Source organism: Callithrix jacchus, chromosome 15, assembly GCF_049354715.1.
Source record: "Callithrix jacchus isolate 240 chromosome 15, calJac240_pri, whole genome shotgun sequence".
NCBI lineage: Eukaryota > Metazoa > Chordata > Mammalia > Primates > Cebidae > Callithrix > Callithrix jacchus.
In genome coordinates this window covers 19337402-19362816 of record NC_133516.1, presented here as the reverse complement: position 1 = coordinate 19362816, position 25415 = coordinate 19337402, and the positions used below count along the sequence as shown (strand labels likewise).

General features: G+C 35.4%; 1 protein-coding gene across 6 annotated transcripts; it reads right to left on the bottom strand.

The window, feature by feature from the left end:
- Positions 1–232: 232 nt before the first annotated feature.
- Positions 233–24982, bottom strand: CLDN16 (claudin 16). 6 transcript variants are annotated; one of them, XM_035274767.3, is made up of 6 exons: positions 24553–24982; positions 10693–10795; positions 6504–6668; positions 3022–3213; positions 2027–2135; positions 233–677 (listed from the first exon to the last, which is right to left on the bottom strand). In XM_035274767.3, exons 1-6 carry the CDS (start codon positions 24874–24876, stop codon positions 656–658), a joined length of 915 nt encoding a protein of 304 aa, XP_035130658.3. In that variant the 5' UTR covers positions 24877–24982; the 3' UTR covers positions 233–655. The 6 variants fall into 6 exon arrangements, with proteins under 6 accessions (XP_035130658.3, XP_035130661.1, XP_035130660.1 ...); XM_035274770.3 differs by having other exon boundaries at positions 233–2135; positions 24553–24759; positions 24843–24982; XM_035274769.3 differs by having other exon boundaries at positions 233–2135; positions 24553–24759; positions 24853–24982.
- Positions 24983–25415: the final 433 nt, after the last annotated feature.

The window sequence follows — 25415 nt, the reverse complement described above, 5'->3', positions numbered from 1 at the left end:
CATATACTTTTGGATAAATAAATACATAATGTTTTTTCTTTTATGTCATGGTGCACCACAACCTGTCCATTATTACAGCTTCATCGTTTAGTATTTATTTTGTTGTTCACTAGTTGCCATATGAAGCATTGTCTTCCTTATGCTTTATTTTGGGATGCTTCATTAAATTACAATGAATTAGAAATGAATATTTCAAATACATTTTTAAAAACAAATATTGACATTCTTCCCATTATATAAAAAATGTTTTAATTGAGACAAAACTCAAAATAGTCACACATATCAATTATCATCATGGTTCTTTGAAATATTTTCTTACACAAATAAAACCTTTAAAATAAAAAAATTACATTTTTAAAATCTAATGAACTATGTAATTATTTTTGTCCTGCCTTTCCCCCATGAAGCTTTCAAGAGACGTATTGGAATAGATAAAGCATGACAGATAATAGATTATCAAATAAAAATGAGAATACAAGCTAAAAACCAAGAGTGAGGGAAAACACAAAATTATTTTTTAAATGCATAGAATAATAATCAAATAACTAGTGCATATGATTTACAAATATTTTTAATGTCAATTACACAGTTAATAATAAAAATGAGATAAAGTTAAATCTATTGCTGTTAATTCTCCAACTGGATTGGAATTGCTTCAGAGAATACTGTTGAAGATACTGTGGGAAGTAATAAACAACATTCTTGAAATGTTAATCCATGTGGTAGGAATCATAAGCTAATTTTCACATTATTCTTTGCTCTTTAAATTGGAAACACTTATTTCCACATGTTTAGAAATTCACAACTTAATTTCTATTTTTTCAAAGAACTAACTTCTAGTTCAGCAGATAATCTTTTAAGGTAATGCAAAGGTACCTTAAAGGTATTAGTGTCACTAACGTTAATGACAAGTAATTAGAAAACTGGAGATTAAATTTTATAATCTTTAAAAAAACTACAATTTAAAAAGTTCAAGATGATTACATTATGAATATGAATGGAATTCCATTAGCCAGTTCTTTATATATATAATTCTGTATTCCAACATTTTATGAGGAACATTGATTTCTCAGTAGAGTTTTGAACCTTTATTTATTTAAATCAACATATATTTCTTAAATTTTGCCATATGTCTAATATATTGCTTGGTGCTGATGATTCAGCAGCATGTAGGCACTTGAATTGGTGAATTCTAACATACTACATTACAACAGTACTTGGATGTTTAATCAATAAATAAAATTCTCTGGTTGAGTTATTACTTCTGTAGTCTAATAATTTGACAATATATAGGCAATGCTAGAATAGTGGTGAAATAATACACGGATCCCTTAGGTTGTTAATGAGGTAGAAATTCATCAGAAGCTCCAGTATTGATTTAGCATTTGCCTTTGACATTTAGAGTGTGTGGGAGGAGGGAGCTTGTCTTTAACTCTCACCAGTAGCTGGTATACAAAGTTATTTTCTTTTTCTGTTTTAATACAATCAGAGTAATGGTAGGCATTGATATACTAGCTTGAATTTAAAAGAACAATTTTCCTCATATTTATCAAATAATTCACCCACTTGTTAAAAATACAAAAGGTAAACCAAAAGCCAGGGAGAAAGGTAAGTTTGTACATCTTTTCAAAGATTAGAGTTCCTGGCCTCTTTTGAGATTGCTTTCTATTTAAGTATCATTTCATTTTAATATTACCATGTCATACTCTGTAACAGCTATGTAGAAATCACAAACAAATATTTCTACATCCTAGCAGACTAATCTTAAAATACGGGGAAAGTGCCTGCGTAAGGAGGAAGGTTAGCAGAGAGAATGAGGGAAAATTAAGAGAGTAATAGAAAGGAAAAGTACAGGAGAATCAAACATTTTGATTAACCAACAATTAATTTAGTTGAACATAAATTCTAAATTACTGTTTCTAGATTGACTTTCTATTTTATCAATGTAACCATATTGATTGATTAAATCATATATAAGCACAGCAGCGTGAGATGTGCATTTTACACCCTTGTATCTACAGCATACATTTTGGCTGTCTCTGTTCGAGGGGCTGCATATGACTTGGCCAGAGAAACACCCGTGGCTGAATAGGCTTCCCTCAAGGAATAAGGATAGTTTCTCTCAGGTCCAACATCTGTTTGAAAGAGATATAAAAATAAGTAGGATTCAGTGAACTTTGGAAAATTATAAAACACCATTTTATACGTTCTTCCTCAAAAGGAGCAAGAATATAGATAGTCAAAGTAGGTAGTATCTTGGAACTCTAAGGAGAATCCTAGAAGACCATCTAAGATTTGCATTCTGAAAGTTACTATAGGTTTAAAATTCAGCCAAGTTGTTTTCCTTTTTTCTTTTCTTTTCTTTTTCTTTCTTTATGATGAAGAGTCAGGAGAGGTATTCCCTGAGTTTCTAAGGTGATGTTTTTAGAAACCCAATATAACATGTTATACTCTTTAACAAGAGGCTGGCTCTTAGTGCACTTCTTCATTTAACACTAAACATACATTTATTTGAGTGGGTAAAGATATATATATATGCGCATGTGTGTGTGCACACATATATGTATATGTGTATATATGCATATACGTACAAATGCATTTGTAGTATGTGCCTATACACATGTTTCTGTATACATATGTACATGTGCATATATGTAACTGTACACATATGTACAGATGCATATATACCTATGTATGTACATACATACAATAATATATATTATGTATAATTATATATTTATTATAACCATATATTAGGTTATATGTAATTATAAAAATATATAATTAGAATATATATGTATATTAGAGTCATACATATATGTATATTAGAATTATACACATATGTGTATTATAATTATATATATATGGATACCATTCACTTTCCCTTGAACAATTGGAATTTTTTATGGTAATAGGAATTTAAATAAATAGCATTATTTTTAAATTTTGAAATGTGGTTTCACTGGCTTGGGAAAAAAGATAGTGGAGGCAAGGAAGTTTGCTCTTTTATTTTATTCTTACCTTTAAAAAGGTGTAAGCAGCAGGTGAGAACCGCTCCCGCCAAAAAGCAACCCAGAGACCCAGCCATTCCAAGCCAACAGGACCAACCAAATTTATATTGGATACCAAGAAATATATTGTGCAAAATCAGAGAAGAACGTTCCACATAAACATCGACAGCATACCACACAGAGCCGATGATCCCTGGGGCACCTGAAAGAAAGGAGGATGCAGCAAATAATAGGGAACAGTTTCTGAATTTAAACCCAAAAATGCCTGCTTACTACCCAAAACGGCTGGCATCATTCCGAGATTTAACAACAATAACAAGGATTCGTGGGCAACCCAAACTTTGGATACTTCTTCTGTCTCTTTCTTTTGCCTTCCGTCTCATATTTTTTTTTTTTAATTTTTTATTGGATTATAGGTTTTGGGGTACATGAGCAGAGCATGCAAGACAGTTGCGTAGGTACACACATGGCAGTGTGCTTTGCTTTTCTTCTCCCCTTCACCCACATTTGGCATTTCTCCCCAGGCTATCCCTCCCCACTTCCCCCTCCCACTGGCCCTCCCCTTTTCCCCCCAATAGACCCCACTGTTTAGTACTCCCCTTTCTGTGTCCATGTGTTCTCATTTTTCATCAATTTTATCTCAGTTTATATGTAAAGAAAATACAAAAAATTAAATAATGCAGTGCTCATTTGTTTGTGTAAATCTAAACTTGTCATTATGGTTTTCTTTAATTCTCTTGTTTTTCTAATGCCATGTTACTATTGTATAAAAGAAAATATTAAAAACAAAACCAAACATAACAGAATATAGTCTAACACAAATAACATAGAGCATATGTTCATTCTACATTGATTTTTCAATTGTGAGTAAATACCATTATGAATATTTATTGCTCCACATACTCTGTTTTGAAGCTATGCCAGCTACATAATCAGAACCCATGTGAAAACTGTCTTTAAAGTCACTGATTTCGGTGTTTTGAGGTCAAAAACAAATAATTGACGTAAAAAGTGTTTTTATTTTCAAATAAATATTTATCTACTACCTCCACACCATATAAGAATGGACGAAGAAACATTATTTCCTTTAAATATATCTCCACAGATTAGCCTCTCTGACAATTAACTGGTTTGAAATGATGCCGGTAGATTCCTGTTGTTTTAAAGGTATAAATTGCACGTCGAAGCCTAGATGCAAGAAAGAAACGTGGTGGATTGGGCGACAAAACACTGCATTAAAAGAGTGTTTTAAAAATATGTAGTCTCCACACACTAAATGCCTAGCAGAAGGTAATTAGAGGAAATCAGTAATCTATATATTGTCTAAGCCTGCTTGAGTTGGATTTTCAGTTATTTACTTCTGAATGTATGCTTATTGATATCCTGAAGTTACACCAACATTAGTATTAAGATCAAGATCTTGCCCACCAACCCCCAAATCACTGGATCCTGCTTTTCTTTCATTTCAAACTTGTTGCTCTATGCTAAATTAGATTCATGTGTTCACAAAGAATCTCTTCAAATTACTTTCCAGAGTTGTTTCACTATCTAATGAGATAAAATATAGATACATTTGTCTTTCCCAAATCTAAACAAAATAATAAAATAAAATATATAGTTTCCAAAAAAATTTAAATTTTTTTCCCTAGAGAGTCTGAGATATCTACTTAAATCACTATTTAACTTCATTCTTCTCCTAATTGTTTAATGTAAGAACTTTAAGAAGGACCAGATAATACACATATAACCTTTAGAAAATGCAGTATAAATTGCAAAAGCTTTTCTATAATAGCATTATCTGCAGTTTTCAATTAGATAGAAATTCATTTTCTAAAACCTCAAAACAGAGTATAAACTTTAAAAAATAAATTTTATAGTACACTAATTGTGAATAATGTTTCCAAAGTTTAGGACATGCTTTGCCTTTTTATTTAGTTATTTCTTCAGTCATTCCTATCAGGATTTTCTTCCGTGACTTATTTTATTAATGTTATTTGTTTTGTTGTTTTATGTAAGATTGGTATTTACTGATTATGTCTCAAAAATATTCTGGAACAAAACTGTATAACCATAAATAATTAGATTAAATAATATTTAAATCTGTTAAATAAAATACATTGTATATTAAAAAGTTTTTTGCTGGCAGTGGGCTAGATAATGAAATAAATGGCTTAAAGAGGGGAAGAATTCTAAATTTTTATAACTTTATAATACAATCTGAGGGCAATTAGGATGTTGACTCAACATTTATGTGTAAAAATCAGGGAGACCCAAGTTTTGAGCATATAAAGGCTTAGGCAGTCAGCTAAGACTTTGCTGTGCCCACACTGAATCTTCACCATAGCAATTTAGGGTACATGTTACCACCTTAGCTTCATCTCCTTTGCAGATCAGGAAACAGAGATATGGGTGAAGACGTCACACATGCATATCTCCAAGTGTTTTTAGCTCCAAACTCCGTATCGATTTACTACCCCACACTGCCTGGTCAGGCTCCCACTTATATTCGGTTTGTTAACAGACAAGATTTTTCCTGCTAACAGACAAGAAGACATTATATTGTAAAAGAAAAGGACTAAGCTCTGAAGTTGAAGACAGACCTGAATAAAGTATCGGTTTTGCTGTTTCACTAATAAACCCTACTTAAAGTGCTTTTTGATTTATTATAGTCACACTTGAAGTCTTCAAAACTTCAATTCTTTATCTGCGTCTTAAGTGGGGATAACAATATGATCTGCCTATTGCTACATTTATGAACAGATGTGTTAGCACATGGGAAAAGTGTAACATAGGACTTGGTACAATTTTTAGTTTATTGCTAACAAGAGTTGATGGGGTTGGTAGAGGTGGGTACAGGTAAGGAGGTAGGCTTTGGGGTTACTTTAGGATTTTAACTTCAGTAACAGTTACAAAATAAATTATTTTAACAATGGAAGTTATGTAACTTTCTAAATGGCTGAAACATCGTTTTAAAGCTTTTTTTTTTTTTTTCTTTTTTCTGAGATGAAGTCTTTCTCTGTCACCCAGGCTAGAGTGCAGTGGTGCAATCTCAGCTTACTGCAACCTCCGCCTCCCGGGTTCAAGCGATTCTCCTGCCTCAGCCTCCCTAGTGGCTGGGACTACAGGCATATGCCACAATGCCTGGCTTGGTATTTTTAGTAGAGACGGGGTTTTATCATGTTGGCAAGGCTGGTCTGAAACTCCTCAAGTGATCTGCCTGCCTTGGCCTCCCAAAGTGCTGAGATCACAGGCGTGAGCCACCGCACCTGGCCTGAGAGCTTCATATTTTGTTCTGAGATAGTAACAAAAGACAAATTACCTAACTTCAAATTAAAGTCAGCAGGGCTGGTAGATGTGATCTTTAGTTTTTCAATCTAGAAAAGGAAGTCACGTACAACGCGAAAATGAGCAGCTTCAGAGCAACACACTCCTTTACTTCAAGTCCTTAGCACAGTCTCCCTACCCCTATTGCTCGTCCAGCCAAACCAGTACCTGCTATTAGTAGTGTGGTTCCAGCAACAAAGCAGAGGCGGACTTTAATGTACGGCTCATCAGGGAGGAATTTCACGCAGTCAAGACCAAGGAGCAGGGTGAGAAATCCAAACCCAGCCAGAATGTCTGCAGTAATCATCAACGCTCGAGTTACCACCAGCTTCACTGGAAGACCAGGGCATATGGTTAAAGCAGAGTCAGAGGAAGGAAACATATTAACTCATAGAGACATAGCAACAAAATCAGACAACTAGGGAACACTCACACACCCACTGGTAAAAGTCAGACTTTACACTTGGACATGAGTACCCCTAACGTTTTCATAAAACTAAAGAATATTAGATTATTGACATTATTGCTTAAGCACTGTTTACTACTTAGTTTTGTTGGTATGCTGGCAGATAGGATTCTGGTAGATAGTGAGGAATAAAGAAATGTTTTCCTTTTCGCCTCATGCTCTGGAAAATGTCTCCTTCACAAATATTGTAGCTGATTGCTGAATCGAAGGTAGCACATCTGTCCTACAAAAATTTCACAATAAATATTGAATAAATAATCATTATAGTTGTTTTAAATTTTACTGAAAAATAATAATAATTGGTTAAAATTTGACACAGCGTAGGAGAATAAAATATTTCAAGACTTTTTTTTCTTTTGCCAATTCAGCATAGTAGAACCCATCAGGAGATCATTAGAAGAAGGAGAGTGAGTTTGTGCTATTACATAGAAGGGTATTTCTGGAAATTAGATCATTTTCTCTTTCAGCTATTTAAATCATGACTCTTCTTGGCCAATACTGCATATTAAGCCTTCAACCTTGCATTGTCAAATGACCATATTTTAAAGCTACAGACTATAAGAATATATGGTAGACAGTCCAGGAAAAAAAAGATCAGAAAGACGAAAGTGGAATAGTAGTAATTATCTTCTGCAGTAGAAGCATCTTCAACTGTGGAAGCCTCCTGAACTCTGAGTTATACTTATGCTGAGCTCAATTTAGGGAAATTGTATCTTAAATAGAAGTTTAATTAACTGAAGTCAGAATTATTACTATTCTAGCTGACTGATGGAGAAGAGTAATACAATTTGTTCGTTTTATGGTACAGCAATTATGTTTTATTTTCATAATGACATGGGGTTTCCTTGTATTTTAAATTGTTTTTCTCCAGTGGTAGGTAACCTTAGGGCTTATCTGGAAATATGTTGCTTGCAAAAATGCAGCCAATATTCCTTAACTTAAAATTTTTAAAAAATTATGATGCATCTGAGAGAGAAAATCAATGCATAAAATCAGCCCCTACCTCATTAATATACTATTTATAATTATCTTAATATATATGAATATTTGTTTCTAAAACAATTCATAAAATCTCAAAACTTAACATTATTACAAAAATTTAAATGCTCCAAATTTAAATCTCATTTTTCTCAAAATTGAGGAAAGAGAAAAATACGTAATCCATTGGATAATATTACTATTTCAACACATCTTCTTGATCACTAAATAGCATATATAAGTAGGCCTCCTACTCTGTGCCCTAAGCCAAAAGATTCTTGTTCTTTGAATGGCCTCCCTTGAAATTTTGCAAGTACCCTTTGGAACACAGTACTACCTGGGGTCAACACTATCATCAGAATAGGGCCGTCTGAACTCATTCAAACTCTTCTTCCCTTCAGAACTCTCCAACTCCTATTCCACATGTAGCGTCTCTGAAGAGCCTACAGGGTGGACTAGGGGCCCCATGGCCAGCCTGGCTACAGGAAGGGAGTCTTGAAAGCAGATAGGTCATGCTGGTCAGTGATAAATTTCTTTTTCTGGGATCATGTGAGACTTGACTGCCAGAATAGTGTTAATATGCTGATTTATGGGGACTTAAATTATCTATGTCAGCTGGAGCCATGACAAACATATTTGTCTGGATTAAACACCTTAAGTATATAGGACAGTGAAAAGAGTTATCTAATTGTAGTTGTGTGAAAGATAGCAAAAAGTAAAAATAAAATCTTACTTCCTCATAAGTAACATCCCAACCTAGAGGGTATAGATATGTCGTTTTCCTAGGGTACATTTTCATCTCTGCTGTCTTTAAATGTGGTAGAATTTCTTAAAGAAATGTAATGGGTCTTTATTATTTGAAAGTACTAGGTTAAAAAAGGGAAACGTGATAGCATAGGTCAAAGGCGAAAGGGGAACATATTTAAATATAAACAGTAGTTTCCTCTATGCAGCGAGCTTATGAGTTATTATATTTTATTCTTGCATAAATGTATATAACAGGATTTAAAAGTCTGAAATATTTCATTTTTAATTTTCTTCTCAGCTTATGATTTAAAATCCATTTTAATGAAGTTTTAGAACAGGCTAAATGTTCATTCCTGTTCAGCAAATAGTGTTTCTTCGTAGGTAGAACTAGGTTAGCACAGAGAGGGGAAAGGAAGAAGAACTAAGAGAATCTTTTTTAACAAAAATAAAATAAAGGACTTATGAATTATGTTTTAAAAGATGTTCCAGGCACCCAACTTTTAAATAGCAGATGAAGAATTTTAGAGCACTACTCATTTTAAGTGCTTTCCTCGGGACTGAAACAGCTGTTCAGGTGAAAAGTCACATTCCAAGGGTTTAACTTTTTATTTATCTTGAGAAAAGAAGTTGGCTTATGCTGCCATCACCCGTCATTTGCTTTGAAAGAGACTAAAACCACTTTGCTTTCATAACAGAACTGGTGTTTCTTAGCAGGGTAATGTTCTTGTTTGTTTGTTTGTTTCCCTCCTCAATAATCTGTCTAACTCTGTCAGTAGGGTATGTAAGTGTCCCACTGTTACTGTGTGGCTGCCTGAGATTTTTCATAAGTCTAGAAGTACTTGTTTTATAAATCTAGTGTTTCAATGTTGGGTGTGTATATATTTAAAAACAGTTAAGTCTTCCTGTTGAATTAAATTCTTTATCATTATGTAATGCCTTTCTTTGTCCATTTTTTACTGTTGTGGGTTTAAAGTCTGTTTTAGGCCAGGTGCAGTGACTCATGCCTGTAATCCTAGCACTTTGGGAGGTCAAGGAGGGCGGATCACAAGGTCAGAAGTTTGAGACCAGTCTGGCCAACATGATGGAACCCCATCTTAGCAGGGTAATGTTCTTAAATAAAAAAATAAACACTATGGAGAAGGATTGAGACAACAATAAGATTTTTAAATATAAGAGATTTCTTTATTCATAGCAACGTGAGCTCTGCTAACATGTAACTATGATTTATTTTACTTTTTATTTTATTTTATTTTATTTTGAGATGGAGTCTCACTCTCTCTCCCAGGCTAGAGTGCAGTGGTGCAATCTCAGCTTACTACAACCGCCACCTTCTGGGTTCAAGCAATTCTCCTGCCTCAGCCTCCCAAGTAGCTGGATTACAGGTGCCCACTACCATGCCAAGCTATTTTTTGGGGGGTATTTTTAGTAGGAATGGGGTTTTACCGTATTGGCCAGGCTATTTTTGAACTCCTGACCTCAAGTGATCCATCTGCCTCAGCCTCCCAAAGTGCTAGGATAACAGGCGTGAGCCACTGCACCTGGCCTTAATGGTAATTTAAACCTAAAGGTAGGGAAGATAAGGGAGCTAGCTTTAATATTGCCCATAACAGTGTGTCACATGTGTTGATGTTTTCTTCTACTGATTCCCATGGTCTATGTGTCTCTCTCTGGCTGTCTACCCCTTTCTGTCTCGGCCACTGTATCTTCACCTCTATCTTTCTTAGCAAGCCTCTAATTGAAATAATTATAAACTTTCTATTTGAACTAAGTCATTGCTTAAAACATCTCTGAATGCATTTCACTTAACCTGTCCAGACTGATCATGAAATTACAGCACCCTAAATAATTCATTTCAATTTAAAAACCATGTACTGTAAGTCTACTGCGTATGAGGCACTATGCCTGGCCCTTTAGGGGATAGCAGAGATGAATAAGTTAATATTTTTACCCTCAAGAAGTTTACAAATATATGAGAAAAGAGAAAATGTGCTAAAGCATGTATTTCCATTCACATATGAAGATGAAGTCAATTTTTAATTGAACCATTTCAAACTGGACCAAGCTTTAATATAGTACAAGAGAAAACAAAGCACAAAATGGAAACCTGAACTCAGTTTTCTGTCCCTTCTCCTTCCTGGCAAGCAGGGAGATCTAAGGCATACGTACAGGGATGTTCCGCGAGTATAGAGTCATACTCATCACAGGTGCGAATCCCATCAAAAGCATTTGTGACACATTCCCACCAGAGGCCTCGGCATTTTGTGCTCACCTAGATGTTAGAGAAGACAGCGTGTGAAACAATTCATGCAGGCACACTTCAGCTCCCCTTGATCAAAGGGAGAAGTCGGCTGTTGTGTTTGAGAGCAAAGTAAGTGGTGATCAGAATTTCATTTACAACAAACAACGGGTTTTAGAATATTTTCCCTTAAGCACTGACAATTAAAGCCTTTCTGGACAAGGAAATGAAACCACTTCGTCATGTAGGGTGGAGGTAGATAAATAAGTCACGGCTAGAAGAGATAAAACCATAACTAAATATATTTAAGTATCTATGGCTGCTTCCACCATTGAGTTATGGTTATGGAAAAAATCATTTCATTTCTCTGTGCTGACATTTACTCACCCAAAAAAAAAAAAACCCATATAACAATAGACAACTGTTGACACCTTGAGTCTATTAGAAATATATATTGTTTCTTTATCATGAATACTGAGCTCCACAAAGAAAAATGTTATCTTTACATATGAAGTAGACAAATTTAAAATAATTAGCAAAGAAAACCAATAAATGAAAAGATGCTAGTAAAGAAAATATAAAGTCCCCAAGTCTTATTTCTTGCTCCATGATATATTATAAATGTTTAAGCTATGTAATGGAGGTAAACAAACTGAGCATTTATTTCATACAACCTGACAACTGTAAACCATTTTTACTTGGAAATGATGTGCAGATGACTCTAAGCATCCACTTAGAGCTAAAAGGTACCAATGCCCTGAACCTTCTCATACTTTATCTACGAACTGTAAGTCACAATAGATTTCTTTGAATCGTAAACATGCCAACAGAAAATACTTTCAGGTGTTCTTGTTAGAGCTCAGGCATATGGAACAGAGCTAATACAATTGTTTCCTCTGACTCAGTTATGGATTCAAATTACCTTGTCTATCTGGGAACAGTTTAGTAAAGTTTATGAATTATCTTGGAAAACAAAAACTTAATTTTTCCCCGAAAAAGAATAAATAACAGAGCAGGGTGGGAAAAGGAATGCAAAGGAAAGGGGTTAAATTCATGTAGGGAGAAAAAATACATAAAAACATTTTGCTTTGCAAAATAAAATAATTGGTAGGAAGACATGCACTATGAAACTCTCTGCCCCATGTTATTTTTTGAAGCTGTGTTATGTGATAAACAAAATTCTACTGCTTGCAACTTCATCACAGTTCTGAATGTGGTACCTCTATTACTACTTTATATGTAAAATACTTACAATTGGTAATAATTTTTCTATACTGAGTCTATACCATGAATCAGTTACCATTATTTAGCATATTATTATTTTGCTTATTTCTTAAGGGAACTTAAGAGATATTATTTATCATCCATTTTAAAAATGAGAAAATTGGGGCACAGGAAAGTTAAGTGGTAACCAAGAAATCATAATTAATGGAGGAGATAGAACTCCAACACAGCAGTATGTGTGTGTGCTCCTAAGCATTGCAGTGTGTTTAAAACCCATTTTTTAATGATCCAACAAGTCTCACTACTGGGCATTTATTCAAAGGAAAGGAAATCAGTATATCTGCACCTCTATGCTCTTTGTGGCACTAGTTACAATAGTCAAGACATGGTGTCAACCTAGATATCCAACAACGGAGCAATGGATAAATACAATGTGCCATATATACACAATGGGTTACTATTCAGCAACATGAAATTTGTTTATTCAAGTCAGCATGGATGGAACTGAAGGACAAAATGTTAAATGAAATAATCCAAGAATAGAAAGTTAAACATTGCATGTTTTCATTCATATGTGGAAGCTATAAAAAGTTGATCGCATAGAAGTAAAAAGTAGGACAGAGGATACTGAAGGCTGTGAAGGGTAGCGGGCAGGGAGTAAAGAGAGATGTGCTAAGAGATACAAAATTATAACTAGAAAAGAGGAATAAGTTCTAGTGTTCCATAACAGTGGCCCCCAACCTTTTTGTCACCAGGAACCGGTTCATGCAAGACAATTTTTTTCCATGGAACCAAGGAGTAGGGGGTTGGGGATGGTTTTGGATGAAACTGTTCCAGCTCAGATCATCATGCATTAGATGCTTATAAGGAGCATGCAACCTAGATCCCTCACGTGTGCAGTTCACAGTAGGGCTTGCACTCCTATGAGAAATTAACACTGCCACTGATCTGACAGAAGGCGGAGCTTAGGTGGTAATGCTCACATGTCCACTGCTCACTTCCTCCTGTGCAGCCCAGTTCCTGGGCTAGTACTGGTTTGTGGCCCGGGGGTTGTGCACTCCTGTTCTATAGCACTCTAGGCTAACTATTGTTAACAGTAATATAATTTCAAATAGACAGAAGAAGGATATTTAATGTTTTCAACAAAAAATATAAATGTTTGTGATGATGGGTATGCTAATTACCCTAATCTGATTACTAAACATTGTATGTATCAAAACATTTCTATGTACCCCATTAAAATTGCATATGTGCTAAAAATTTGTTTAAACAGTTAAAAATGCTTAAAAACAATTTTTACAAAAGAATTCCAAATTCATTTTAAGATAAATCATCCAGAATTGGGTATTGGATGATAGCTTTGGGCGAAGTAAGCCCTAACTTGAACCTCATCCCAAGGCTATTCTGCAAAACTTCACTTTGGCATGCTTTTCCTTAGGTTTAAGCTGGAAGCAATGCCTTGGACTTCCTGGAAGATTATATGACCCTGTGTGACACAGAGACCAAAAAATCTAATGTTAAACAGCTATCCTGTGAAATTTAATGCATAAATTTCTAAAGAATGCAAACATCTAACTTTATATAGGCATTACATAGACATTAAATTTATATATGCATTAAATATTCAATATAGATTGACAGTCTTACTCCCTATTTTGCAACCTTGGGCAAGATCTTACCTTTTTTGATCCTCAATCTCCTTATCTGTATACAGGAGGAAAAGATAGATGGTTATAAGAATTAAAAATTTTATACACAATATAAACGATATGCTCAATAAATAAAACTAGTAGTAGTAAAGTGCTTAAACATCATAATGACCTGAGCAGTGACTGTATTGGACTTTATCAACTAACCACAGTGAAGATGGAGAAAGATGGCGGCCTTCAGAAAGATATGTCCACATTCTTACCCCCAGAATATGAACTTATTTGGAAGAATGATTTTTGAAGATGTAACTGAGGACATAGAGATTAGGAGATATTGAGTTATCCAGGTGGGCTGTAAATTAATGACAAATTTCATTACAAGAGACATATGCAGGAAACAGACAGAAAAGAAGGATGCAATGTGACCTCTGAGGCAGAGAGATTGGAGGGATACAGCTACAAGTCAAGGAATGTCTAGAGCCACCAGAAGCTGGAAGAGGCTAGGAACAGATTCTTCCAGAACTTTCAGGGGGGAATGCAGCCTTGCAAACTTCTTTATTGTAAGCGTCTAGCCTCCAGAACTGTGAGAGAATAAAGTTACCTTTTGTTAAGCCACCAAGTTAATGGTCATTTGTTATGGCAGCCCTAGGAAACAAGTATAGTAGAGATGGTTTACACAGAACTGCTGTATCATAACAGAAAACAGACCTTCACAAAGCTGACTGCCCCTCCGTCTCTTAATCAACAGGAACACACTGGATCCAGTTCACTTTAACTCAAGCTAGGTGATATGAGTTTGAAGCCACCGTAAATCAGACCGTGACTGTCCACAGTTTCTTACTCTCTCAGCCAGCCACTGAAACAAGCTAGCCTACTATGGTCCTTCCTGTTATATGTGATGTTGTTTAGAAAGTGACCTGATATGCATATTCAAAAATTCTTATTTTACGCTAATAAGAGTATTTCTGTCTTGGCAGAATAATTCAGTAGTGGTATCACTTTCAAGGCTATTGATCATTTACCTGCAATGACCACATTTAGAAAAGCAATGAGCTCATTAGAGAAAACAAGGAATCCAATTTCATTAGGTATTAATGCTCAGGGGCACACTATTAGATTGCTTGGTATTCACACTCAGTTAAGGTACGTGAGAATAGTGGCTGTAATTAACTAAACTTCTGTGTTAATATAGCACTTACTGGAGACACCCTTAAAGGTGCCTTTGTGTACAAAAGACAAGGTTAAAATTTTTCATGTTTTTTATCAAACTTAGGAACGTTCTCTGGTATATTTGTGGTCTTCATTTACTTATTCCTCTGTGATAAAATGGCTTATTAGAAACCCATAGGCAAGCAAATCTAAGTTCTTGAACATTTTAAGACAGGGTCCTTAAAAAGCAGATTGATGTTTAAAATATTATTGTTAACCCTTCTTAAAGGTTAAAAGATGCAAATATTAAGTAGTAACTTTTAATCTGACAGAGTTGTCTGAAATAGAGGATTTTATTTCTCCTAACATCCAATTTATATATTAATAAATAACATTAAAACAGTGCTAATCTGCATGTTATTTCAATGAATATCTATTGTTCCTAAAAGTGAAGAGTGGGTTATTTCCTAAATGGGGAGAAGTAGGTGTATTTATTTAAGGTATGACAATAAAGCAGAAATCACAAGCTTGAGGAAAGCAAAAAAATCTCTTAATTAGTTGCCAGTAGTTAAAGTGTAGAGATGTTACAGTAAAGTTCAGATTTCAGGTTCCCCTTGGAAACTTGGTCAGTCTTGATACCTGAACTCACCAGTCTCACAAAGCAACAATTAGCAAGAAAGGAGTGGCTACTCCCATTCAGGTGGGGCTTGTGCTCACCAGGTTCCCCACAGATTCTACCCAATCTGCCTCTCATGAATGTTGGTAGTTGGTTCCTTAAGGCATTTGAGTTTTCTCCTCCTCGTACATACTAATTATACTAATGAGAATAACTTTCCTTGCTCTCAACCTGTCAAACTTCTACTTATTATTCAAGCTCCATTTTAAAGACTTCTGATTTTTCATCAGCTTCCCCACCACCCAAGTCTCTCTAGCTGGCATTTATCACATTCTACCCTGAAATCCCACAGGAATTTGTCCATACTGCTATAGTCCTTGAAATATTGCATTATCTTTTATCTGTGCATTTAGGGCATCTGTCATTCTTAAAACTATATTCTTTCAATGCCTGTTATTTACTAGTCAACATGCTGTCTATATTAATGCTGGAGATACTGCAATGATTAAGACAAACATGGCAGCTGGCTTCAAGGGAGCATACAGCCTCTTATTGTTGGTACACAGTAGGTGCTTAATAAACGTTTATTGAAGATAAGAAAATCTCAGTGTTTCAATCAATGCATATTAATTCTTATTGGAAGTTTGGGGTAGAAAATGGCTATTATATAGTTGTTGCTTAATATGTGCCATTCTACTTGACTAAATAAACAAAAATTGCTAAATCCAGAAGCCAAAGTATTATGATTTAGACTGAAGAGCTTACCTTGATTTGGTGTCATTTTGGACTTTGTCTACTCAGCTGGCTGGGAAAGTGTTTACTACAGTACTACAAATGAGTAGCATGTCACTTCAAAGTGTTAGGAAACCATGGAGATGATGACTCTTCCCGTTTGAATTATAGTGGCATAAATTAGGTACTTAAACCTGGGTTTTCTTATTCTGGTCTCTGTAGCAGTCTCCCATTAAGACTTCTCCATGCTAGTCTTTCCCAGTTTCTCTTATCAATATTGAAATATAAGCAGCAACAATTTTGCCTGCCTTATCTTTTTATATAACTTTTGAGAATTAGAAACACTCAAAAATACTTGAGAATTAGAGACATTCAACAGTGTTTGGCATTTATTTCTTCTCCAGTAACAGTAACATAGAAAATTATTGGTGTATCTATCTATCTATCTATGATCTATCTATCATCTATCTATCTATCTATCTATCTATCTATCTATCTATCTATCATCTATCTATCTGTCTATCTGCTTACCTACCTATCTATCTATCATCTGTCTATCTCTCTATCTGTCTATCTGGAGAGTAAATATATGGGGTAGATTTTGTAAATATTTATTCTTGGTTAACCACTATCAAAAAACATTTTTCTTTGTCAATATGCATTAAGATTATAAATGTACAGAGACAACTAAAAGAACACATTAAGATATATTATTTTTAAAAAACACCTTGCATCTCTCCCTCTCCCTCTTCCTCTTTCTTCCTCTACTTCATTCCTTTTTCTTTCTAAAAACAAAAAAACTCTCTCCCTCTCCCTCTTCCTCTTTCTTCCTCTACTTCATACCTTTTTCTTTCTTTAAAAAAAAACCTTGCATATACAAATTATAAGCATTTATAATTTTCACACCACTTTACCATCCATGAGCTGATATATTTTAACATTGAAGATGTAACTTTCCTACTTAGATACTACTTAGTACTTACTTAGATATATTTATTAAGATGCAAAAGTTTTAATAACATTGTAGTAAATAATGTTTTACTACTAGAAATGGAAACATTTTCAATTTTAACATAAAATTCATTTAAATTTTTTAACTAAGACTCTGAACATTTTACTTTTATGTTTTATTTTATATTTCTTAACTATTCCAGGGTCTAAATGAAGTCAATATAGGCTTTAATAAATATGAGGGAGCAAGACTAAAATAATCATAATCAGTGTTGCCTTTTCTTTTTACTCTATATCCTATATTCGTAAGATGAGAAAGAAAAACATGAGTTTATCTGCTAAAATTTGTTTTAACTCTGGTTATTTGTGGAGCACTGGCTAAACGTATAAATCATAAGAAATTGGATAATGCAAACTTAGTAGAAAAATAAAATTTTGTGCTCTTCACAAATATATGACCTAAATGACGTACCTGAACTTTCCAAATATTTCCATTCCAATATTTTTAAATTGTTACATATGTTAAAATGTTTTCCTTTTAAAAGTATGGCATTACAACCTTATAATGATTATTGCCCAGTTATAAAGATCACAATTTATGTTGAGTGAAATAATACAAATTATTAATTTTTTTCTCTATTTTTTGTTTATTTATATCTTGAAAGCAACATGCAAAAAGTCACATTCTCCAGTCCAGAATATACTCTTCATCAACCTTATTAGATATCCCAAGAATCAGATTTTTATTCCAATATTATTTTTAAAAATGAGCCAAATATATATCCTGAAAATATTTAAATTGTAGCAAAATATGAAATCTTGCTTTTTAAAAACCAGTGGTCATTTTATTACAGACATACCTCTTATTTAAGGTTCAATGTGAAATTTCAATAATCACCTCATATTATGTCATCAGTATATTCATTCTTTCAACAGGTATGCTAAGTATGTTACTAGGTGCTCTATCAACTCATGTGAGCAAACGTATCATGAGTTCACATTACATGTACACCAGTGCTAGGTGCTTAGGAAATCATGAGATGAATAAGAAAATATGTGCAGCCTCAAACATCTGCCAAAAAAGTTTGAAATCAATTGGTAGGTTAAAAATAAAGTATATAATCAAAGTACATGCTGAATATAATAATTTTAATATTTACTTTGTGCCTAAAAGAATTGTAATATTGTTAATGAAAATAGAAATCCCAGGAGAGAACCTGATTATAGAGATAAAATAAATACTAATGTGAGCCACTTTCTTTTGAGGTAATGAAGTTTTAATCATAATAGTGCTCAGCATATAGCAGGTTCTCAATAAATAATTAACAAAGATGAATTAAAAATAAAATCTTGTGAAAACATTTTTTTCCTTTTTTTATTTGAGAGGTTAATAACTGTGTGAGAAAACTATTTCTTTGGTGTAGATAATTAAGCCTTACATATCTTGTAGTTAACATATTAACAATGTTATTATCTCATAATTTATTTTCTTTGTCAAATGTGAGCATTTGATAAATAACCTTTACTATTTGACTTATTGCCTGCCTTATTTCCCTGGTCAGACAAAAAGGAAATAGATCTAAATATAAAAATGGGTGGGCCGGGCGTGGTGGCTCAAACCTGTAATCCCAGCACTTTGGGAGGCCGAGACGGGTGGATCACGAGGTCGAGAGATCGAGACCATCCTGGTTAACATGGTGAAACCCCGTCTCTACTAAAAATACAAAAAATTAGCTGGGCACAGTGGCACATGCCTATAATCCCAGCTACTCAGGAGGCTGAGGCAGGAGAATTGCCTGAACCCAGGAGGCGGAGGTTGCGGTGAGCCGAGATCGCGCCATTGCACTCCAGCCTAGGTAACAAGAGCGAAACTCCGTCTCAAAAAAAAAAAAAAAAAAAAAAAGTGACTGGGCACGGTGGCTCATGCCTGTAAAGCCACCACTTTAGGAGGCCGAGGCAAGTGGATCACCTGAGGTCAGGAGTTTGAGACCAGCCTGGCCAACATGTCAAAACCCCGTCTCTACAAAAAATACAAAAAAATTAGCCGGACATGGTGGGAGGTGCCTGTAGTCCCAGCTACTGGAAAGGTTGAGGCAGGAGAATTGCTTGGTTGAGGCAGGAGAATTGCTTGAACTCAGGAGGCGGAGGTTGCAGTGAGCCAAGAAGACACCACTGCACTCCAGCCTAGGCAACAGAAAAAGACTCCTCAAAAAAAAAAAAAAAAAAAAAAAGAGCATAGAGAAGTAAACAAAATTTCTCCAAGAGAAGCAATACCAAAAATAGGGATAGAATTTAAATCTTATATTTCTCTGTTCAGTGAACATTATACGAAATGTCATTTCCTTCTCCAGAATGAAAACAAACCAATAAACTGCAAATAGACAATAATATATCTAACATTTTTGGTGGATTCATACTTGCCTGGTACTGTGGCAGGCAAATGCTTTAGATACACAAGCTCATTTAATTCTCACAAGAAACTTATGATGTGTGTATTATTATTCACTCATTACTGAAGAGGAAATGTGGTTTATAGCTATTTAATAGTCTGTCTAAATTCGTACACTCACTGCCTGGTAAGGTGGGATTTAACCTCAGGTCCCTCTGACATAGTTAAATCTGTAATATTCTCCACTGTAAAGAATTGTGTTCCTATCTCTAAGTGTTGTATTTAAACTAACCAGGAAAAAATATAGTAGGATGGCTGACATTGCTCCATAAAGATTTCTATATAGACACTAATCATTCATTCATTTAAACTTCACCATCCCTCCAATCGCCCCAGATCAGAAAGGCAGATTTTAACTTTGTGTCTGCTCATCACCTACTTCCCCACATGCAGTCAATTATAACTCTCATCAATTTGACATTTTTAGAGTTTCCCATATTTCATATTTCTTCATGCTTGCTGCCACTCAAATTGAGATCACTATTGTTTCCCTTGTGGTCTATAACAAAAGTCTGCTAGTTTTTCTCCCCGTCCCTCATTTTACCTTTTCTGATTTCTCCCTACATATAGCCAGAACAATTAATCTTTCTAAAATACATGTGCATATTGCTTACAGTGACAAACCCTTGCCTATGGTATAACATCTGTATTTTACATGCTATGGGAAACCCATGATGACCCAACCCCCATATCCTTTTCTCTAAACTAGAAACTCGTACTATGATGAAATGTATAAAATACCACAAACATACAATGCTCCTGTACCTTGATCACAGTTCCTGTCATTTCCTTTGCTTGGAATACTGCCTACTTCTCCTGCCTCGCTCACCTGATCTTCAAGTCCAGGTAGCCTTCACTCATTATCCAAGACCAAGTGAGTCAGCCACTAAGGGTTTTCATTATCATAGTGTCTGACACATCACGCTATAACTATCAGTTCACCTATTGTCCCCTTCACTACACTGGGAGCAACCTAGCGAGGCTCCTGATCTCATTCTACTTCATAACCCTGTACCCACCATTGGGCCAAGTATACAGAAGTTGTAAAAAATATTTGTGAAATGACAAAAGGTAGGAAGAAAAGACAGAGAAATGGAGGGATAAAGAGATGAAGGGGAAAGGGAAAGAAAGAAAAAGAACAAGATAGGAGGGAAAGAAAAGAAGATAAGAAAAGGGATGAAAGGAGAAAAGGGAAGTAAATAAAAAGACCAGAAAAAAGAAATGATGGAAAAAAAGAAAAATGTTGGAAAGAAGGAAGGGAGAGTGTCTGAAGTTACAGAAAAACGGAGGACACTCCCATTAGATTTCCAATGGAAATGACTGGGGAAGCACCAGACACCACCAGTCCCTTAGTGAGTATCCAACTCTGTGGAGTTGTGGACAGTCAGGGAGACCTGATGTTACAGAGAGAGAGAGAAAGACACTGAAAAGAACTTCAGAAACAACTGAGTTCAACTTTATTTTATAATGGAAAAAACTGAGCCAAAGACAAGAAATGTGACTTGCTTACTAGAAGACAGTTAATAAGGGTTAAGATGCAAAGACACGCTTGAAAAATCTCAAAATCCAAATTCTCTTCTCCCCATCAGTCTTCTCAGACATAGATGAATCAATAATGACAACAGCAGGATGGTAGCTGAGGGCCTCTGGTCACTGATTTAGGGTTGTGTACATTGCAATTCTGTGCACTATTTTTTTTCCTAGCATTTTTACCTAATACAAAGAACTTCATTTGAGGTAGGCTGAGTGTGGTGGGCAAAAGAATTATAAGCTTTTTCTACCTCTTGCTTTGTGTTACTCACTTTACTCCTCTAACAAGCCAGGAGCTTTTCTTCACTTTGAGCTTTTGCCACATTGTCGGCTTATCTGAAAGTCCCCTGCTGCCCTTTCTACTTTTTGAAATGCTTTACATTCTTTCAAGGCTTTGCTCTAACGCCTTTTCTTTCATAAGACCTGCTTTGGTGTCCCTCATAGAAGGTAATTACTGTATATTTTCTGCCCCAATGATACTTTGCTTATTTCTTTCTTAAAATATGAATTTATTTATGCCTTTTATTATAGTTTCATGTGTATTTTTGTTTTCTCCTAATTAAATATAAACTTCTGGAAGGCATGGGCAATTTTTGCTTTATCTTTGTCTCCCCTAGTAGGAGTAGCATAATTCCCTTTACATGACATAATTTGAATATTTTGTATACTGAATTGAACCATAGAACTCTTCTTCTAACTCCCACACCTACGTCATCCAAAAATAGTAAAAAAAAAAGTATAATACTCCTTCTTATTTAAATTTTACATTGGTATTCTCTTTTTTTTTTCTAAAAGCAAACAACAACAAAAAAACACTTGTATTGTCTTTTGTCCAACAATTGTTTAAAGTGAGCTGTTGTGGTGGTTCACTCCCATAATGCAAGTACTTTGGGAAGCTGAGGCATGAGGATCGCTTGAGGCCTGGAGTTGGAGATCAGCCAAGAGAACAGAGAAAGTCCTTGTTCTTACAAAAAATTTTAAAAATTAGCCAGTTGTGGGGTCATGCACCTGTAGTCCTGGCTACTAGGGAAGCTGAAGTGGGAGGATCACTTGAGCCTAGGAGTTTGAGTCTGCAATGAGATATGATCGCACCAGTACACTCTAACCTGAGTGCAGAGTGAGACTCTATCTAGAAAAAAATAAAAATAAAAACATAAAGTAAGTTGTTATCTTGACCAAAGGTGATGTACAAATGAGGATGGGGGCAAGAAAAGAGAAGAATAATTGAGCTGGTGAGTATCAAAACCTTCAAATTTGTGGATAATGTAACTATCCTGGCCTGTTGAAGTAGCAATTATTATAAAGATTCCTGTCTCTTTAAAAATATTAACAGCTTCCAGGAGGTGGTGGCTCACGCCTGTAATCCCAGCACTATGGGAGGCTGAAGTGGGTGGATCACGAGGTCAGAAGTTTGAGCCCAGCCTGACCAACATGGTAAAACCCCTGTCTCTACTAAAAACACAAAATTTATCCAGGCATGGTGGTGCGTGCCTGTAATCCCAGCTACTCGGGAGGCTGAGGCAGGAGAATTGCTTGATTCTGGGAGGCAGAGATTACAGCGAGCCACACCAGCCTGGGCAACACAGCAAGACTCCGTCTCAAAAACAAAAACGAAAACAAAAAACAAAACAAAACAAATCCTGACAACTAAAGGCATTAGTGAAAGGCAAGGGGGCCTGATTTGTTTGAAGGTTCCTCTTTTAATGCGAAGGTTTCTTTGGGAATATTATAGCAATGCATTTTAAGTATGGGAAATAAGAAGGTAATTAAGAAATATTAAGTATTGTTCAAGGTTAGCAAGGATTTACTTGAGGTGTGTAACCTGGACTTCTCATTCTATTCATTTTAACTAGAACTATTCTTTCATGGGACAGATGGCAAATCGGTCGGTTATACTAAAATGAGAGAAGAAGGCACTTGATATGCCAAGACTCTCAATCTCTCTCAGCAAGGTTTGGCCCTTTCTAAAATTATTTCTTATCAAATGAAGTTAGCAATTATGTCAGCTTAAACAGAAGGATTTTTAAATTGTTTTAGAAAATATTTTAACAATGCCTTTAGATGAGATTTTACATTTTTTGCTCAAGTTCAACGTATTTCTGTATTAATCACCTACCACTGGCCGTCTAGATAATGGCAAACGTTTAATCTGCACTTTTTAGAATGTTTAATTTTCACTTTTCTCTGAGCACTGTTCAAAGGGCATTTATTTCATTCACTGCATATATTCATGGCCAGATAAAATGCATCACTGGGCTCACTTATGTAAAGCAGACATCCTTTACAATAGTTCAATTCTATCACAATTTTTGGAAATGTAACTTTCTAGCATTAAAGAGGTATTCATAACTCCACTGGTTTTGAAATGCCATGTTGAAGTCAGAGGAAAATTAAAAGCAAGAAAAAGTGAACAGCAAACATAATGCACAGAAAAATAGAATGATTATTACTTTCCATTTGGGCCTCCAATGTGAGAGTTTAATAAAGAAAATTAGAATAAAAAACATGTAAGCTCATTCGAGTATCTTTCCCAAAGTTTATAGAGGTGACATGACAGCATTTGCTAGGGTAAATTGTTCCCTTCAGGATGTGCATTTAAAAAGTAAATCGTTTTGCTCTATACTCTTTTTTCGAACTCTTAAAATACGGTTTCTTTTTCTTACCTGCAATTTCCTAAGCCTCATTAATGAATAGCAGCTAATTCTGAAGATTTGATTTTTTACTCAGTTCTGCATCTCTCGGATTCCTATGGTCACAGGTAATGCTTTTTAACTTCAAAATTACTTCTTTCTGAGCTTCTCCAGTGAGAAAAATAAAATCCTTAAACGTGAACCTACTCGCTTATCTCTTGCCTAGTAGTCAGCTCCTGACAGCAACTCATTTTCAAGGGAGAATTTCTTAATTCCGTGCCCGTCCCCTGTACACTGGGATGCACTGCAAAGACATTTCCTTCCTCAAAATATTTTCTTTTACTTTGAAATCATTTAGGTAACATTTTTTCTATTGCATGTAGTTGAGTGGGTTTTGCATGCTTAGCATTTTTCTTACTCAATGTTTTAGATTATTAATGCTCCTTAAAAGAGTATCACACTATTCTTAATGCTGTCATCAAGAGTAACACATTTATCTTCGAAAAAGGGTGGCACTGAAATGTTTTTCAATGTTATATATGCAGCAATGGAAGATGTGAATTTCTGGAGGTCTCAGTAGCAGAGATCATTTAATTATCCTTGTGTAAATTCATCCTTAAGAAACAAAAAGAGGAACTATTTAGTAACTTCACCTGTTTTATGGGATAACAAGACTTACCTCATAAGTTTACTATGAGGATTAAATGAGCTAATAATGTAAAGATTCAATAAATAGTCCACGTTGCCTATTTTTACCATCATTAGTGTTAGTAAAGACACTGAATGTTGTATATGGCAGTTGGGACTTAGCAAAAACCTGGACTGGCATGAGTCACTAAAAGAAGTTGTTATCTTCTTACCTCCAGAGAGTCATCAGCATTCACCATCCAACAGTCAGTCCAGGTGGCCACAATCAAAAACCCAGTAGAGAAAAAGGCAAAGAAGCACCCAATGTATTGAAGAAGATCCCTCATTGTGGCGAGCAGCCCGTCCAGATGGCAACATGGGCAGATGCCAGCCCTGGGCCCACTCAGGTGGCAGTTGTCAGTCTTCTGTGTTTCTGGTACCTGGGGATGTGAAAATACCAGTCTTTTACTTTTTCCCACTCCCCTCTGTAGGTGTCTTGAGTTACCGTAAGAATAATACAAACAGGCTGTAACCAATAGTGGGGTCCTGGAGGTCATTATCCGAAACGACCAGCCTCCAATCAGAAGCCAGGTTAGTGCAAGGGCTGAGTATGTTTCCGGGTGGGGGAGAGAGAACTTCTGTAACGTTTTCTGACCCAACTGTGGGTTAGTGCGAGATGGTGGTCACCAGACCAAGTGCCAGTGCCAAGACGGGGGAAGGAGGAAGGGTCCCACCCCATGCTGGAACCTGTAAACTGATCTTTCTCAAGCCCTCTAGGGGGAGTGAGCTACTCTCCTCCCCCTCAGAAGAAGGCTACACGGTTGACTGAGTGTTATTTTATTGTTAGGACTATTTTAATATTCCCTGACTACCTTAGACAGACAGGCCACTGGCGAAACTATGCTAAACAAGTGCTTGCTCAAGGGAGTTTGCATTCCAAAGTGTTGCACAGAACAGCCCCATGAAGGATTTGTAGCACCTGGGCAGTAGGGACAGCCAAGCCTCCTAACCTTTCAGCATCATAGAATGAGAACAAATGTGCATTTTAATGCAGACAGCTCTGGATAGAAATCCTTGCCCTGAATTTATATGGTCT

Excerpts from the sequence above, each read along its gene's own strand:
- CLDN16 (XM_002758189.5), bottom strand. The coding sequence starts at position 24,876 with ATGACCTCCAGGACCCCACTATTGGTTACAGCCTGTTTGTATTATTCT. Across the intron at positions 10,796-24,552 it reads ATGCTGATGACTCTCTGGAG|GTGAGCACAAAATGCCGAGG; the intron begins GTAAGAAGATAA and ends TCTAACATCTAG. Across the intron at positions 3,214-6,503 it reads AACCACACTACTAATAGCAG|GTGCCCCAGGGATCATCGGC; the intron begins GTACTGGTTTGG and ends CCTTTCTTTCAG.